The following is an 18,098-nucleotide window of genomic DNA, read 5'->3' on the forward strand; positions in this document are numbered from 1 at the left end:
CAGCGTTCACCATCAAGGACCCCCACCATCCAGGCCATACTCACTTCTCGCTACTATTATTGGGCAGGAGCCTGGGGTCCCACACCACCAGGTTTAAGAACAGCAATTAAACTACAACCATCAGAATCCTGAACCAGCATAGATAATGCCACTCACCTCAACTCTGAATTAATTCCACAACCTACAGACTCATATTCAAAGATCTGACATTCTCTGTCCTCAGTATTATTTATTTGTCTTGGTCATTGTCGGTCTTTGCTTAGGTGTAGCTTTTCATAATTCTATTGTATTTATTATTTTCCTGTGAATGCCTGCAAGGAAATGAATCTCGGGGTAGTAAATAGTGACATATGCGTATTTAAATAATAAATTTACTTTGACTTTGATTTTGGATATAGGCTTAACATGGGTAAATGGCAGAGGTGGGCACCTTGGTTGTCATGAATAGTTAGGCTGAAGAGTCTGTTCCCATACTATATTATCTATGACTGTTTGATCTGTCCTGATCTTCACCTATTACAGACCTTCCTTCTCTGCAACTTAAAACAAATTTTATTTCCAACTTTTCTTCGTTCTGCTGAAAGGAATTCCAGCCGAAACATTAACTCTGGGTTCTCTCTCCACTACAGATGTTGGCTCAGCTGAATACTTTCCTGCATTTTATATTTTTATTCTGATTATTAGATTACTATTTTCTGCTTTTTGCTTGTCAATTGCCACAGTAAACTGTTGTGTTCATTAATGTGCTGTGTCTAAGTGAAAAGTTAAAAGTTATACTCATCCCTAGAGTAATTCGCAGGTAACCATGGCACACCACAGGTACAAACACAAAGCCAAAATACTGCATCTAGTGAAATTCTGAAACAAACCAGGAGGTAATTCCATAGACACCATTAATCTGAAAGACCAGCTCTATATTTTTGTATCCATTGGGGTTGCAGTCTCATGGAATTTCATTAAATTCAACAAAACGAGTTCTCAATTTCTTCATTGGGCTTTTTTTCCAGATGAATATGTTACCAATCATTGGTAAATGGGACTGTGTAAACAATGACCTATTGGACCAGTTACCCGAGACCTTGCTGGTTGGCAGACTCACTGCCTGTGGTCTCTACCACCATCAGCTCTTATCTTTCTGCCTCTGGAGAGGTGGACAAGCTGTTGATTTGGTCAGGGAGCACAAACACCACTAGAAATTATCGTCCATTTTAATTACCCCTGAGATGAGGAGGTACTGAAAATTCGGGAAGTTATAGAGCAAGGAAACAGGCCTTTCAAACCATCTCGTCAATGTCAGCCAAGATGCCTATCCAAGCTAGTCCCATTTTCCTGCAATTGGCCCATATCCTAAACCTTTTCTATCCACGTACCTGTTTATCCTTCTCGTTGCCTTAGCAAAGAGCCAGCATAATCAATCATAATAATCAGACAATCTCTCTTTTCAACTCTTCCATCAGGCAGAACATTGAAAAGCCTGAAAGCTCGTACCACCAAGCTCAAGGACAGCTCCTCTCCCATTGTTAGAAGACTATTAAACGGCTCCCTAAAGCAAGATGGACTCGACCTCAAAATCCACCTTGTTATGATCTTGCACCTCATTGTTTACCTGCACTGCAGTTCCTTTGTTGCTGTGACATTGTTCTGCATTGTAAATAAGGAATCTGTCGATGCTGGGAAACTTAAGCAACACTAACAAAAAGTGCTGGAAGAACTCAGCAAATCAGGCAGCATCCCGCTGGTACATAGCCTGAAACGTCAACTGTTTTCCTTTCCATAAATGATGGCTGACTTGCTGAGTTTCTGCAGCACTTTGTGTGTCTCATTCTGCATTTTTATAGTTTTATCTTGTTCTACCTCAATGCAGTCTACCTCAATCTGATCTGTATGAACAGTATGCAAGACATTGTATCTCAGTGCCTGTGACAATAATAATCCAGTTCCAACTCAGTACATTATAATTGTACCAGCCTCTTCACCTTCATCTGGCCACTTGTCCCATATACCCTCCACTTTTAATTTTTCTCTCCGCTCACCTTAAATCTATGTTCCTCTGGTTTTAGACTTCCCTATCCTAGGGGAAGTGCTGTGGTCATCCACCTTATCTATGTCTCCTCACGACCACATTGTGGGATCTGGAGTCGCATTCAAAACAAACTGGATAAGGACGGCAAATCTCTTTACCTGAAGGAAATTAGTGAACAAGATTGTTCACATGCAGTTCTGTGGTTATCATTACTGAGGCCAATTTTAATTCTAGATTTATTCAATTACCTTAATTTAAATTCCACAGCGGTCACGAATTGAACTCATGCCTCTTGATCAGTGGTCCAGAACTTCGACTGCTGGTCTGTAACTTAACCGCTGTGCAGAGTCCATTAAATGTGAAAGCTCATTAATTTTTAAAATATGGTATTGATTTATTATTGTCAAGTGCACCAAGATGCAGCAAAAAGCTTGTCTTGCATGTTGTTCATGCAGATAAAATCATTACACAGTGCATTGAGGTAGTGCAAGGTAGAATGCAGAATGAAGTGTATCAGCTACAGGGAAAGTATGGAGTGACACACACAAAATGCTGGAGGAACTCAGCAGGCCAGGCTCCAATTGTGGAAAGGAATATAGAGCTGACGTTTCGGGCTGAGACCCTTCATCGGGACACCAGGATTTCCAGCATCTGCAGAATCTCTTGTGTAAAGGAAAAAGCAGTGCGGGTAAACAATAAAGTGTTAATAGTGGTGTTTATCAAAATAACTTGCACCGTTGTCTGCATTTAGCTTCTTCCACAGGTTTGGTGACCCACCAATACTACGTGGTGTAAAGCTGAGGGAAAGGTACAAAGAGTGTCTCTACACCCTCCATTCTCAGCCCCTGGACAAAGTGCATGGAGCAAGGCCACCAGCTCAGCTCGGACTTTGAGCCATCACACAGATGTCTGAGCTGGGCAAGGTGCAACTAGCCAATTTCTTCAGCTCGGGCTCAGGCTTCGAGCGAATTTCTTCAGCTTGGCTCAGGCTTCGGAGTGAAAAGCTGCAGACACTGGAAAGCCAACAGAAAAGCAGGAAATGGTGGAAGCAATCAGCAGGTCAAGCAGTATCTATGGGAAATGAATCTGTTAGAAAGTCAGGGACCTCCTGGCAGAACTGGAATAGTGGGCTTTAAAGGGGAGGATCTCTAATAAGGTGTAAACCAAAGTTGCTTTAAAAAGAGCAATTAAAGTGGATTTTATCTTGAACATAGATTCTACAACCTGGCTAAGATTGTTCTTTGAACAATTTCGCCTTCAAGTCCATTCACTTCTCCAAGTCAAAGGTGTAGCCATGGACGTGTCCCTGTCTTTGTTGAATGCTTGGAATGGCCTAGTTTTAATTCTAATCAGAGCCCCTCCCCTAAAACCTTTCCAAACACATTGCGTACTGTATTGGTGCTGCTTTTTTGTGACTGTACATTTCAGTACTTTTGTTGCCAATTTCCATGCTTTTGTTGTTGCGTGAATGAAATCGCCAGAGAAAATTACTGGTAGATACAAAGAAGCTTCTTTATTCGACAAAACAATGTACAGCAGGCATCATTTCAGTGGAAAGGTCTGTTGGCCCACGGTGGGGCTCGACATTTTATGTGCCAAACATCAAAGGACAACTCCATATTTACAATGTATGGACAATACATTCTTTGAAACCATATACAACCTTCACACCTCCTGATTCGCATCCACACCACAGACGTCAGCATCGTCTGGACTGGGATTCACAGCTTTTAGGAATCCGTTGTTGTAAATTAAATCGGCAGTACACTTTACTTGGTATCTTGTGTGCTAAACATAAAGGACAATTCCATATTTACAGAGTATAGACGATGCTTTCTTTGGAACTACATACAAATTTCACAGCTCCCTCTTCGCACGCACACCATAGAAATCCAAGTGAATTTTAATCAGCATTGACTGGTCTGAGATTCACAATTTTTAGGAATCCATTGTTCAGACCTGCAGTCCAAATAAAAGCCACAAAAGATATTCAAAGACAGAAGACTGGTAGCCAAAGCCATTTGCTAAATGTAACTGACCTAAACCAAAAAATCACGAACACTTTCATAGTCCATATATGGTTTTCCCTCTCCTTTCTTGGCATATTCATGTCTGTCTCAGGTTTGAACCCACTGACCCCCATGTACTGTACCTCCTCTCACTGTGCTTCCTGTAAGGACTCTACTCAATTTTCCCATTTTCACTATCTCTGTTGTATTGGCTCAGGGATCATATTTACCACACCCTTGCCTTTTGAGACGCTATCTTTTTTTTGCTTAACAATGGCTCTCTCTCTATCATAGTTGACAAGTCATCTCAGCTTCATGTATCTCTGCTTTATCCACCCTCAGTGATGCGATTCTCCTTATCTTTGCCAACCTCCTCATGAGTCTTCACATCCTTCCACTTCCAATGGGATTCCGGCACCAAACAAAATTTTCCATCCCCTTTCAGCATTTTGAAGTTGCCGTGCTTTTTCCCTGTACTGCTCTTCCATCTTCACAAACGTCTGCTCCCCTTTTCACAGCGCTTTCCTATTCAGCACCGGCCCTTCGACATCTTCCTTTCATACATCCGAGGCCAATCCAGGTGAACCAGCTATTCAAGCTCAAGTTTGTTGTTATTCAGCCATAGGCGTGTACGCAGCACCGTCTGCTACAGGCAAGACTTCCCAATGGCCAAACATTTTACTTCCAATTCCTATTCCCATTTCGACACGGCAGTCAGGGTGGAGGAACAGCACCTTATATTCCATTTGGGTAGTCTCCAACCTGATGGCATGAATATCGATTTTTTCCTTCCGGTAAACTAATTTCCTACCTATTACTTCTCCCGGGGTCCCCTCCAACTTCCCTTTCTCCTATGGTCCACTTTCCTCTCCTGGCTTAACCTATTATCTTCCAGCTAGCCTCCTTCCCCTCTCCCCATCTTTTTATTCTGGCATCGTCCCCCTTCCTTCTCAGTCCTGAAGAAGGGCCTCAACCCAAAAGGTTGACTATCTATTCATTTGCGTAGATCTTGCCTGACCTGTTGAGTTCCTCCATCACTTTGTGTGTGTTGCTTTGGATTTCCTGCAGACTTTCTAAACCAATCACTGTTCCTCTGGGGCCGAGGTGCAAAACACAGTACGTATAGTTATGATCCAGCACTTACAGTACAAAATAAGATTAGCCCTGTGCGGCATGGCCTTAAGAACGGCAGGCTGACCTAAAGTACCAAGTGCAAGACAGTATAATGTTACTGGCGCTCATATAGGTAGTAGTTTTCTACATGTACACTACAAGCAGTGATAATAAATAATGTTAAACAGCAGCAATAAAATCTGAAAGACACTGGTGCCAGATGAGGGTGCACACTTTCTCCAGTCTGCTGTATTGTATTTGATTTGGTGGTCTCGAATTGAGAAAGCAGATGCGCATTGAGCCGCTTGTCCAGTTTGCAAAGGCGACTCTCAGCTTCCAGTCACAAATTACTTTAACTCTGTATCGTATTCCACTCTGAGTTACAGTATGTCTGTTCAGTCTCCTTCATTACTCTGAGGATGACCACTGTAAGCTTAAGGAACAGCACTTCTTTTATTTCTCAATTCTGAATTGACTTTATTACTTACATCCTGCATATACATGAGGAGTAAAAATCTTTACGTTATGTCTCCGTCTAAATGTGCAATGTGCAATTATAGTAGTTTATACTAAATATTATGTTCAAAAGGATAGCCAATATAACATAGAAATACAGTTGCATCAGCATGAATTAATCAGTCTGATGGCTTGATGGAAGAAGCTGTCCCGGAGCCTGTTGGTCCTAGTTTTTATACTGCGATACCGTTTTCCAGATGAACTGTTTGTGGTTGGGGTGACTCTGGTCCCCAGTGATCCTCCGGGCCTTTTTTAAAACACCTGAGTAAGTTCACATCTACAGACACGCTGGGCTGTCCGCACCACTCTCTGCAGAGCCCTGCGATTGAGGGAAGTACAGTTCCCATACCAGGCAGTGATGCAGCCAGTCAGGATGCTCTCAATTGTGCCCCTATAGAAAGTTCTTAGAATTTGGGGGCCGATAGCAAATTTCCTCAACCGTCTGAGGTGAAAGAGGAGCTGCTGTGCCTTTTTCACCACACACTGCCAGTAGATACAGAGCACGTGAGATCCTCAGTGATGTTTTTGCCGAGGAACTTATAGCTGTTCACCCTCTCAAACTGGACGTTGCAATGCTAAAGACAATACTGCATTTACCATTTTTGAATAACATCCAGTTTTTCCTCACTCGTAGTCTCTCCACAGGTTTCAATTTGTTTCTTTATCTTCTGACTCTAATGGCCATCTTTTAAAGTAGTTGTTTCTTTAGTCTGCAACTTACCACAAATGTCTCTTGTTCCTCTCCCCTCCAGCGCTGCTTGGCTTGGGAAGTGCCTGCACAGGTTTTGTCCTGGTTCAATTCAGCTCATTATTTCGGTAACTTGGAGAAAGCAAACCATGCGGCACTAAACTGCAAATGATGAAGTCCTAATCTGTAGCTGTCCCTCAGCACACTGGGAGATGGGGTACTCTGGGCCTGACGGACATTTCGACTGCTTCAACTTGCTCTTCTTTTGACCCAAGCTCAAGAAAAATAGCTCCTAAATTTGCGCAATATTGGCATTGGTCTAGTCTAAGACGTGTCAGTCAAAAAGAAATTCAAAGTAAAGTTCTAAGTTCAAAGTAAATTTATCGTCAAAGGACGTATGTGTCAACATATACAACACTGATTAATTTTTCTTGCAGGCATTCACAGTAGAAGCAAAGAACCACAATGTAAACCTACATACAAAGACTGACAACCAACCAATGTGCAAACTTGAAAAAAGCAAATAATAATAATTAATAAATAATATAGAGAACATGAGTTGTAGAGTCCTTGAAAGAGAATTTTTAGATTGTGAAATCAGTTCAGTGTTGAGGTGAGAGAAGTTATCCACACTAGCTCAGGAGCCTGATGGTTGAAGGGTAATAACTGTTCCTGAACCTGGTGTTGTGGGACCTAAGGCTCCTGTACCTCCATCTCCATGGCAGCAGCAAGAAGAGAACATGACCTGGATGGATGGTGCTTTTTTGTGGTAGCACTCCTTGTAGATGTGCTCAGTGGTGCAGAATGCTTTGCCTGTGATGGACCAGGCTGTATCCACCGCTTCTTGTAGAAATTGAAAGTTTGCTTAATAATTGATTCTGTGTGTGTGTGTTTTATGTGATAAGCACAATTATCATGACTTTATTAGCATTAGTTTCACTGCAGAAATCCTATTGACGTAGAATAATGCTTTCATGTAAACACTCAGAAAAATTCTTATTGTTTCTCTAGAAATTCATCGGCAAAACCAATGAAAAAATCACAAGAAGCAGTGGAAGTGACAAAGCAAACCGGGAGAGTAACAGATACTTGACAGAACTGCAGCCAATGGTGGGTGTTGAAAACTGGCAGTATTAAATGTGCTAAGTTGCTGCCCGATAATTTGAGTTCCAAATCCTTCTCATATTAAGCAGTATGAAATCTTTCCACTGTGAAATATGAATCATACCAGGCAGATAAAAGTTCCATGTGTTTTTTAAAGCATGAGATGCATTTCCTGAGGGCTTGATTGAATTAAAACTCGTCTGATTATAGCCAAAGTCAGGATAGCATTGAACCTGACAATACTGTATGTAAGTGGGCTATTTGAAGGTGAGAGAATACTGAAAGAAAGAAGTAAAAGAAGGAAAGGGAAATCATGCAGTATTATATTGAAAGATCATACAAACTTTAAATAAATCTGAACAGGCATAAGCAGTACAGCTGGAACGATAATAATTCTTTGTTTCAGATTCTCTCACGTGGGAAAATGTCTCTTCCTGATCTATCAAGCTCCCTTGAAATATTATATTTCAATAAGATCATCTCTCATTCTTCCAACATGTTAACATAGAACAATACAAGACAGGAATAGGCCCCTTGGCCCACAATATTGTGCTGAACTAATTACACTAGCAATTAAATGCTTAAAGAGGTAAACTAATCCTTTCTGGCTACACGGTGTGTATTTCCCTCATTCTCTGTACATCCATCTGATGCTCAGCTCAGTTCAGCCCATTTCTTCAGTGACTTTGAGAATGCAAACCAGCGGCAGTGAATAGCAGCTGTTGACAGAGTACTAACCCGCAGGTCTCCTCCAACACTTTAAGTGCCCAGATTGCTCAATTGTTTTCCATAAAACATTGTATTCATTTCAGGAATCAACATCATAATCCTTGTCTGAACTGCCTCCATTGTAAGTGTTTCCTTCCTTAAATAAGAAGATCATAACTGTATGCAGTACCAGGTGTGACCTCATTGACACAGCATTTTTGTACAAACGTACTTTAGCTCTTTACAATTAAGGCCAATGTTCCATTTACTTTCCTAATTACTTTCTGAGAGAGGAAATGGTTGTCAGGCAGGACCACTTTGAGGACAGGAATGAACAGTTTGGTAATCCAAATTTGGATCTCTGTGGAGATAATCCTCAGGATTTCAAAATCAGGTTTATTATCGCTGACGTGGGATACAGTATGTTGGGAGAATTCTTGTTTTGTGGCAGCAGTAGAGTGCAAGACACTAAAAAAAATACTGTAGCTTGCAAGCAATCAGTAAATAAGTCGATCACGGGTTCATGGCTGATCAGAAATCTGATGACACAGGAGAAGAAGCTGCTCCTAAAACATTGAGTATGCATGTTCAGGCTCTTGTACCTCCGCCCTGATGAGTAATGATAAGAGGGCATGTCCTGGATAGTGAGGATCCTTAATGAGGAATATTGTCTTCTTGGGGCACTGCCTTTTGAAGATGTCCTCGATGGTGGGGAGATGTGCCTGTGATGGAGCTGGCGTAGTCTACAATCCTCGGTAGCCTCTTGCAAATATAGAGAGAGGAAGTGAGAATAGAGAAGATGGTGGGTTGTTTAGAATTCTCGTATAGTCCTTGCCCTGTAAGATGATAACCCAGTAGGGTAATATTGTCTACTAAAGATGCAATGAACCTAGTGGTTATGGCAATCAAGTTCCTAGGTACGTAATCCTGCTGAATGAGATGGCAACTCTCCCAAGTGAGGGAAAGAGAAATCTTAAATGTCATGAATTCATGGGGTGACTTATATTTAATACTCTGAAAAGCATTCAAGAATCGTCATAGCAGAATCCAGTGTTTTATGGCCAACAGTTTCTGACCATCAGTCTTTAATTTTTCTGTCCATAATACTCAGAGGAAATCAGCTGGTGAAAAGAAAACACAGCCCATGACTTCAGAGATCTGGCCTCAAGCATGTTAAATATTTAGCTGATATTATTTTTACAATAGTTAGCTAATATTCTGATAGCACATCTGAAGAATTAAAATTGCAGTGTAATCTTTTTTTTAATTGGCAGGATGCAAATACAACATGACGGGACTTCAGTGGACTTGACATGGACTTCAGATTCCTTAATATTTAACAACTACAAACTAAACAGAGAGTGGAGGCATTTGTCGAGTTGGTTTCAATGGCTTGATTCATGTGGAAGTACTTTTCTATATTTAAGTAAAAAGGATTACTCAGAACGTGTTATTGTTGCTCCTTCTCTTGTGTGTTGTTCCGTCTTTACCTTGGCTCCAGTGACCAATTAGAAGGTATGAGTCTTTTTGACATTTTAGCCTGTGATAAATCCATACACAAACTCATGTAAAACCATATATCTTTCTGCTGAAAGGTTACACTGAGTGAAATTGTCTATAAGGGCTCAACGTTTCCCTAGATGGATCAGACAATTGTTGTTTTGAGATCCTGGGATTATCCTTAAACTTGACCCTCTAATACGATTGCAAAGAATTCCAGTGCTGATGTCTGTTTTAGAAAAGCAGATTGAATAGCCAGAGGGATTAGTCTCTTTAAGTGTACATTTATCAAATTGTGCCAATGAGTTGACAGATGGGTGTAGAATTCTAACTCCTATTACAAGAAGTTAACAGAAATTTTAATGATTTAACCAACATTAATCCAAATCATAAGACCATAAGATATAGGAGCAGAAATATCATTCAGCCCATCGAGTCTGCTCCAACCTTCAATCATGGCGATTTATTATTCATCCCAACCCCATTCTCTTGCCTTCTCCCCATAATGCTTATTCATCAAGAACCTATCAACTTCTGCTTTAATTATACCCAATGGCTTTGGCCTTCATAGCTATCTGTGGCGATGAATTCCACAGATTCACCACCCATTGGCTAAAGAAATTTGTCCTCATCTCTGTTCTGAAGGGATGTTCTTGTATTCTGAGGTTGTGCCCTTGGTCCTAGACTCTCCCACTATAGGAAACATCCTCGCCATGTCCACTGTATCTTGGCCTTCCAATATCTGATACGTTTCAATGAGATTCTCTCCACAACCCCCACCCCCCACCCCCCATCTTTGTAGAGGCCCTAAGTCAGGAACTGCTGAAGTAAATTATTTTCTAAAACTGAATAAACCTGTAACAAACAAGCGATTATATGTCATTTTTAAAAGTAACAGTTCTTATAAGACAATTAGTAGATGTATTGTAATATGATAAGAAGATTTGACATTACTTAGTTGCACATCACAGAAACAGGCCCTTCAGCCCAACTGGTCAGGATGCCCATCCAAGCTAGTTGCATTTTCCTGCATTTCACATTACTTATTAATACTTATTAATCATTTTTCCATTTATCATTCCCTATTCGTGTTCTAGGTCTGTTACTCAGTTGCATTCTGACCCCTGCCATACTCACATTCTCTATAAGCAAAATGCAGAATTAAAATGACAGCACAAGTGTTAGCAACTATCCAGCTGTTGGATTTCCATACGGATCCAACCACTCCCCTCCCCTCCCCCACCCCCCGTGTCCTTTGGTTATCCAGAACTCAGACCAGGGGACTTGACACTCTCCTGTGCTCTGTTCACTCTACCAACTCCTACAAAAGGATTGCAGTAGGCCCGACGTCAAATGCAGATGACCAATAAAAACCGTGTGGCAATGCCAGACAGAAGGCTAAGAGTGGGTAAAAGAAATATCCTCTGTAACCAGCATTATCTTATCAGTTGTTCTAGTGACTGGTTGCATTTTTACATGCACTACTTCAGACATGTTGGTTATTGAAAAGACCATAAGACATAGGAGCAGAATTAGGCCACTCGGCCCATCGACTCTGCCTCACCATTCCATCATTGCTGATTCATCATCCCTCTCAACCTCTTTCCCTGCCTTCTTTCCATAACCCATCAATCTCAGCCTTAAATATATCCAATAGCTTGGCCTTCACAGCTGTCTGTGCCACTGAATTTCACAGATTCATCACCCGGCTGAAGAAGTTCCTCCACATCTCTGTTCTAAAGGGATGTACTCCTATTTTGAGCTGTGCCCTCTGCTCCATAACTACCCCACTACAGGAAACATTATCTCCACATTCATTCTGTATAGCCCTTTCAATAGTCAATAAATTTCAATGGTCCCACACACACATTCTTCTAAACTCCAGCAAGTACAAGCCCTGAGCCATTAACTGCTACTCATACATTAAGCAGGATCTCCCAGTGGCCACACATTTTAATTCCACATCCCATTCCCTTTCTGACATGTCTGTCCACAGCCTCCTCTACTGTAAAGATGAAGCCACACTCAGGTTGGAGGAATAACACCTTGTATTCCGTCTGGGTAGCCTCCAACCTGATGGCATGAACATTGACTTCTCTAACTTCTGTTAATGCCCCACCTCCCCCTCGTACCCCATCTGTTATTACCCATCCTCTGGGCTTCCCCCTCCCCCTTTCTTTCTCCCTCAGCCTCCTGTCCTATGATCCTCTCATATCCCTTTTGCCAATCAACTGTCCAGCTCTTAGCTCCATCCCTCCCCCTCCTGTCTTCTCCTATCATTTTGGATCTCCCCCTCCCCCTCCCACTTTCAAATCTCTTACTAGCTCTTCTTTCAGTTAGTCTTGATGAAGGGTCTCGGCCCGAAACATCGACTGTACCTCTTCCTATAGATGCTGCCTGGCCTGCTGCGTTCACCAGCAACTTTGATGTGAGTTGCATGAAATTCCAGCATCTGCAGGTTTCCTTGTGTTAACCCTTTCATTCCTGGAATAATTATCGTGAACCTCCTTTGGACTCTCTCTAATGCCAAAAGCAAAAACAAAACTGTAGATGCTGGAAACTGAAATGAAAACAGAAAATGCATCAAAGAGAAACTCAAGAAAATATTTCAGATGAAACATGAGGAAAAGTTAGAAAGCAAGCCTGTTTTTAAATGGCAGAGACAGGGGAGGGAAAGGGGTACAACATGGAGACAGGCACGGTGTTGGTGCTGACTGAGAGGGGGATTTGGAGGCTTGGTATTGCAGCTGATTTGCTCAGAGGAGATTTACACAAAAGATGAGGAGAGAGAGTGGGGAAAATGCTGGAACTATGAGATATGAAACAGCAATTTATTGCACATCTGAATTAAAGGAGAACACCGAAGTATCACTGCCGGTCAAGCAGCATCAGTAGAAAGGGAAGAACAAAGTAAATGTACAGTTTACTTTTCATCAGACGTGGTTTGTACTGACACAAACTGGAAAGTTTGGTCATCTGAAATAACTGAATTCAATATTGAGTCTCAGAAGGTGTAACATTCCTGACTGGAAAATGAGCTGCAGCTTCATTGAAACAGTGTTGGAAATTAAAGACCAAGGGATTAGAGATGGAGAATTAAAGGGGCAAGCTTGGGATTGCGCTTTCAGTTCAAAAGAAGTATTTTCTAAAGCGGTCATCCAATCTGAGTTTGGTTTCTTCAATGTGGAAGAGACTGCATCACGAGCACTGAAAGCAGATTCTAAATTGGAAGTGTAAGTGAATCACTGCTTTTAGAAGGAATATTTTTGGTCCATTGATATGGAAAGGGAGAGGTTCAGAAGACCAGTTGCTGCATCTCTTGCTGTTGCATAGGAAGAGGAGTGGGTTTTGCTGGAGGTGGAAGAGTGATGCAGAGTTGTGGAGGGAAGACAGGCCTGGTGACGGCACCTTGATGAAAAGCTGCGGAGGTTGAACGTGGAGGCTGGTGGGGCAGAAGGCGAGGTTAAGGGAATCCTTTCCCTACTCTTGGTGGGTGGGAGAAGAAAAGTAGAGGGATGCGAAATGGAAGAGCTCAGACCGAGTTTCTACTGAAATTTCTACTGCAAGTGGACGTTACTCACTTGCAGTTATCAAAGGTTGGGATTTGCATCAACTAGAGTAAACATGATGGTCATGTGGTAGTGGGCAGTACAAGCTTAAGTATCTGAAACATGGCATGAGAAGATGAGTACTTGCTGTAGAAATTGTGAAAAGCTGAATTTTAATTTAAAGGTCAGGACAAAGGGCCTGTTTCTATGCTATATTACTCTGTCTTCAACCCCCTATTCCTCTCAGTTGTGATTCCAGCATTCTTTCTATAGACGCTATGTTGATAAACTAGGACTGGATAATCTAGAAACCTCATGCTGTATAGAGTACATAGAGTCATAGGGCCAAATGGCCAATTTCAGTGCTACAAATTCAATATAATAGATCAAAATGTGCTGCAACTTTCGACAGGATTGTGAGCAGTCTCATTTTAGCCAGTGCCAACATTCTCTATGCTGCTTCTCATTCTAACTGCTTCTAAGAGGCAGTGGTTGTATGTCATGAAATATGCAAAATGAAGACTAACTTTCAGAAAGTGCTGTAAACAGCATCTGCAGAAACCGAAGCAGAATATTTCAGGTCAATTACTTGTCAATTCTAAGCAAGTTTTTTTTTGAGTTGAAACTGTTTCGCTCTTCATAATTCTAGTGGTTTGTATGATGTCATATTTCTACCCTCCAGTATTTTCCTTTGGCTGTGGTTAAAGAGTTTCTTATCAATAAAGGCTAAAAGGACATTATTGTATAGAAGGACAGATTTATTAATTTCTATCAAATTACAAAGTAGCTAATTTACCTTAAGAGTGTAATAGGATATAATGCATTTCATTAGTTGGGATACAAAGGGTAAAATTAAAGTGTTATGAATAGCTTGTAAGTGCAGTGTTTTACACCTTAATAAATTACGTCTAAAGCTTGTATCTGGAAATGTGTCATAAATTATTGTATTATTTTATATACATTATTAGAAAAAACATAGAAGCTCACACTAAATGGCAATTATATCTTTTCAATATCCATTGTCACAGAAGAGCAAGTATCAGAATTAAAAATTTTGAACGTTAGATTTGTGATAGTTAAATGGATAAAGGGAAGTTTCTAGAATGTGCATATTCTAACTCCACCTAGTGCCAATGTTACTGTATTAGAGATTGTGGCATCTGAGTGAGTTAATAGTTAACAAATAGTGTACCAACTGAGTTTTTGTTGTGCTCTGTTTTTAAATAGGCCAGTAACGGTGTTATAATTAATTCAAATTATCGTTGCAATGACAGGAAAATCCAAGTATCCCCTTGGGAGAGCCAGTAGAGAGTTTTCAGACACGTATATTGAAATACATTAACTGGATGATCCTGCTGATTAATTAAATACTTCTTGCTCTGTGCTGTCACCCCAATTTCCTTTGCATTGTTTTTCTTAGAACTGTTGGTGCTTATAGCATTGGGTGTTGCCAGGATAACTGCACTTTGTGACCTCATTTCATTTTTTCCAGTATCTGCCGCTCACGGTAAAGACCAGTGTTTATTGCCCATTCCAAATATCCTTTGGTGTTAGTGGACCACCATCTTAGACTGTAGAGGTGCTCCCAATAGTGAATGAAGAAGGACCATAAGCACTCAATGTCCACTTCATTAGGTACAGGAGTGGAACCCAGAGTGTCTTTTGCTGCTGTAGCCCATCCACTTCATGGTTTGATGTGTTGTGCATTCAGAGATGCTCTTCTGCACACCACTGTTGTAATGCATGGTTATTTGAGTTGCCGTCACCTTCCTGGCAGCCTGAACCAATCTGGCCACTTTTCTTTGACCTCGCATTAACGAGGCATTTTCACCCACAGACGTGCCACTCACTGGATTTTTTTTGTTGTTTTTTGCACCATTCTCTCTAAATTCTAAAGAATTCATGAAAATCCCAGAAGATCAGCTGTTCCTGAGATACCTGAATCACTCCATCTAGCACCAACAATCATTCAACGGTCAAAGTCACTTAGATCAGCTTTTTTCCTTCAGACATTTGACAACTGAACCTCTTGACAATGTCGCATGGTTTATGTATGGAATTGTTGCCACATGATTGGATGAATAGATATTTGTATTAATATAGGTGTACCTACAAGTGGCCACTGAGTCTATTTTGAAGTGGAGATAGTTATAGAATACAAGCATTGCTCTAATATGCCTTAAGCTTTAATCATGTTAGATGCAGTGCATTGTGTAACTGGTACTGTGCAGCCCTTTGGTGGAAGGAAGGAATTTTTTGTGTGCTTATACGATAAACTGATGGTGGAACTCCATAAGTAAGGCAGCGTATGTTGAAGGAAATAGTCAACAGTTTGGAGCTAGACCGTTCTTTTGAGTCTTGACCAAAAACATTGACTGCCCATTTCCCTCCACAGATGCTGCCTGGCCTGAAAAGTTCATGCAGGAGTTGGTGCTCCGTACAGATTTTGAATATCAGCAGGATTTCATTTCTCTGGTTAGGGAGATGAATGGAGTGACAATCAATTGGACTGCTTTAAGGTGAAAAATGTCAAATTCATACAACCAAGTAGACAGTTTTCCATCGTATTCTTGACTTGCCTGCTACATGGGATTGCAGGAGGCTAGTCTCTTGCTGCTGGCTTCCTCAGCACACCTGCTCTTGTGGCCACAGTAAGCAGAGGTTAATAGGTTGGTGATCAGTAAGGGTGGCAAAGGTAATGGGGGGGGGGGGGAGAGAGAAATAGGAGAATGTCATTGAAGGGATAAAAGAAAAATCAGCCTTGATTGAAATGATAAACAGACTCAATGGGCTGAATAGCCTAATTCTGCTGCAATGTCTATGGTCTAATGCATGTGGCTGATCCAGTTACTGTGCAGATGATCATCAGGCCGACAATAGTGGGAGAGTTACTCATAGTAACACCACTGAACAGAGTTAAGTGGCAAGACTTGCTGGCAATGAAGAGAATTTTACTTGACACTTTATCTTTGAGATCTTGCTGCAGGCAAGGGTCAATTACTTTTCTGCATATGAAATTAAACTTTGTGTAATTAGTAAAATCTACTAACCATCTAGGCTCCTCCCTCTATAACCCTACCTAGACTCATGACTAACTGATGTGACGTCAACTGACCTGCTTTCACTGCTCTAATCTTGCCCTCCTAAGTTTACAACATTTAGTTCATGAAGAACCAACCCCAATATTGTCATCAAACCTCCTAATGAAGGTGCTGCCATAATCATTTGGTGATCTGACCTCCACCTTAGATTGAACCCTGGTGCCCAATACTCTCCTTTGGAACAAACCTTCCCCATTGAACATCAGACCATTGGCTCCCAAATTGTTTTAGAGTCTAATTTCCTCTTTTGGTCTTTCCTCTACAGCAGGGATTCCCAGCCTGGAGTCCACAAAAACCCTTGGTTAATGGTAAGGGTCCATGGCATAAAAAAGGTTTGAGAACCTCTGCCCTACAGCTTCCAACTTCATCAGCAGAAGCAAAAGAGAGGTTGACTGCTCTGTAAAGTACTGGATAACTATTTGTTCCTGAGTTACTTAATGCTGACTCTGAAACTCTTCATCATACACTGACACCTTTTCCACAGATCTAACACAACCCACTATAAACTCCAGATGCAGCATCCGATCTTCCAACTAGATACATAATAACCCTCAGGAGTCAGTAACTACTATTTTAAAGAACCCGCCTTTCCAGTTTGCAGCAGACCTGGCCAGTTGAATCTGTCAACTCAGCTTGCCTCTTCTCCAAAGCTGCTGCCTAACATGCTGGGTCTTTTCAGATTTCTCACAAGACATAGGAGCACAATTAGGCCATTCAGCCCATCAAGTGTACTCCACCATTTCGTCATGGTCAATTTATGATGCCTTTCAAGCCCATTCTATTGACTTCTCCCAATAACCTTTGATACCCTTACTAATCAAAAAACCTATCAAGTGCTGCTTTAAATATATTCAATGATTTTGCCTCCACAGCCATCTGTAGTAATGCATGTCAGAAATTCATCACCTTCTGTAGCCTCCTTAGTATCCAAGTCATCTTCAAGGAGAGGTGGCTCAGGAAAGCAGGGTCCAAGGACCTCCACCACTCTGATTGAGTGTGTGCCTTCAGGCTTCTGTACCTCCCTCCCGATGGCATCAATGATTCAGGAACAGCTTCTTCCCCTCTGCTATCCAATTCCTGAACGGACTTTGGACCCATGAACACTACCTCACTACTGTTTTCCTAATTTCCTATTTCTTTGCACTACTTGTTTAACGTATTATATATTATACATATACTTACTGTAGTTCAGTTTCCTTTTTCTATTATGTATTGCATTGTACTGCTGCTGCAAAAGTTATCAAATTTCACAACATATGCTTGCGATATTAAACTCAATTCTGATTCTCTGGCTAAAGATGAGGAAGAATTTCTGTTCCAAAGGGATGTGCTTCTATTCTGAGGCTGTGCTTTCTGATCCTCGCCTCCCCCACTATAGAAAACATCCTCTCCACATCAGCTTTTCAATACTCAAAAAGTTTTAATGAGATCCCCTTCATTCTTCTAAACTTCAATGAACGCAGGCACAGAGCCATCAAATGCACCTCATACATTAACCCTTTCATTCCTGGAATCGTTCCTGTGAACCTCCTCTGGACCCTCTCCAATGCCAGCACATCCTTTCTCAAATAAGGGGCCGAAAACTGCTCATAATACTGCAAGTACAGTCTGCCCAATGCCTTAAGGCCTCAGCATTACATTCTTTTATTCAGAATCTGCATTGTTCTATGTTTCAGTTGAGCATATTTTTATCTCTCTCCTCACCTACTTACATTTTTTCCAGATAGACTATTAAATTTTAATAAGCTTTCGTCACCCTCTGAGCAGACAGCATTATCATTTGCATCA

General features: G+C 41.2%; 1 protein-coding gene across 2 annotated transcripts in view; it reads left to right on the plus strand.

Annotated features, from left to right (window-relative positions):
- LOC140205797 (choline transporter-like protein 3) overlaps window positions 1-9,607 on the plus strand; it is a 159,434-nt gene extending 149,827 nt beyond the window's left edge. For both annotated transcript variants that reach the window (XM_072273486.1, XM_072273487.1), the window contains exons 15-16: window positions 7,361-7,459; window positions 9,436-9,607. In XM_072273486.1, coding sequence (XP_072129587.1) covers window positions 7,361-7,459; window positions 9,436-9,453 — 117 coding nt within the window. In that variant the 3' untranslated portion in view covers window positions 9,454-9,607. The remainder of the gene's footprint in view (window positions 1-7,360; window positions 7,460-9,435) is intronic.
- Window positions 9,608-18,098: the final 8,491 nt, after the last annotated feature.

Source organism: Mobula birostris, chromosome 12, assembly GCF_030028105.1.
Source record: "Mobula birostris isolate sMobBir1 chromosome 12, sMobBir1.hap1, whole genome shotgun sequence".
Taxonomy (NCBI): domain Eukaryota; kingdom Metazoa; phylum Chordata; class Chondrichthyes; order Myliobatiformes; family Myliobatidae; genus Mobula; species Mobula birostris.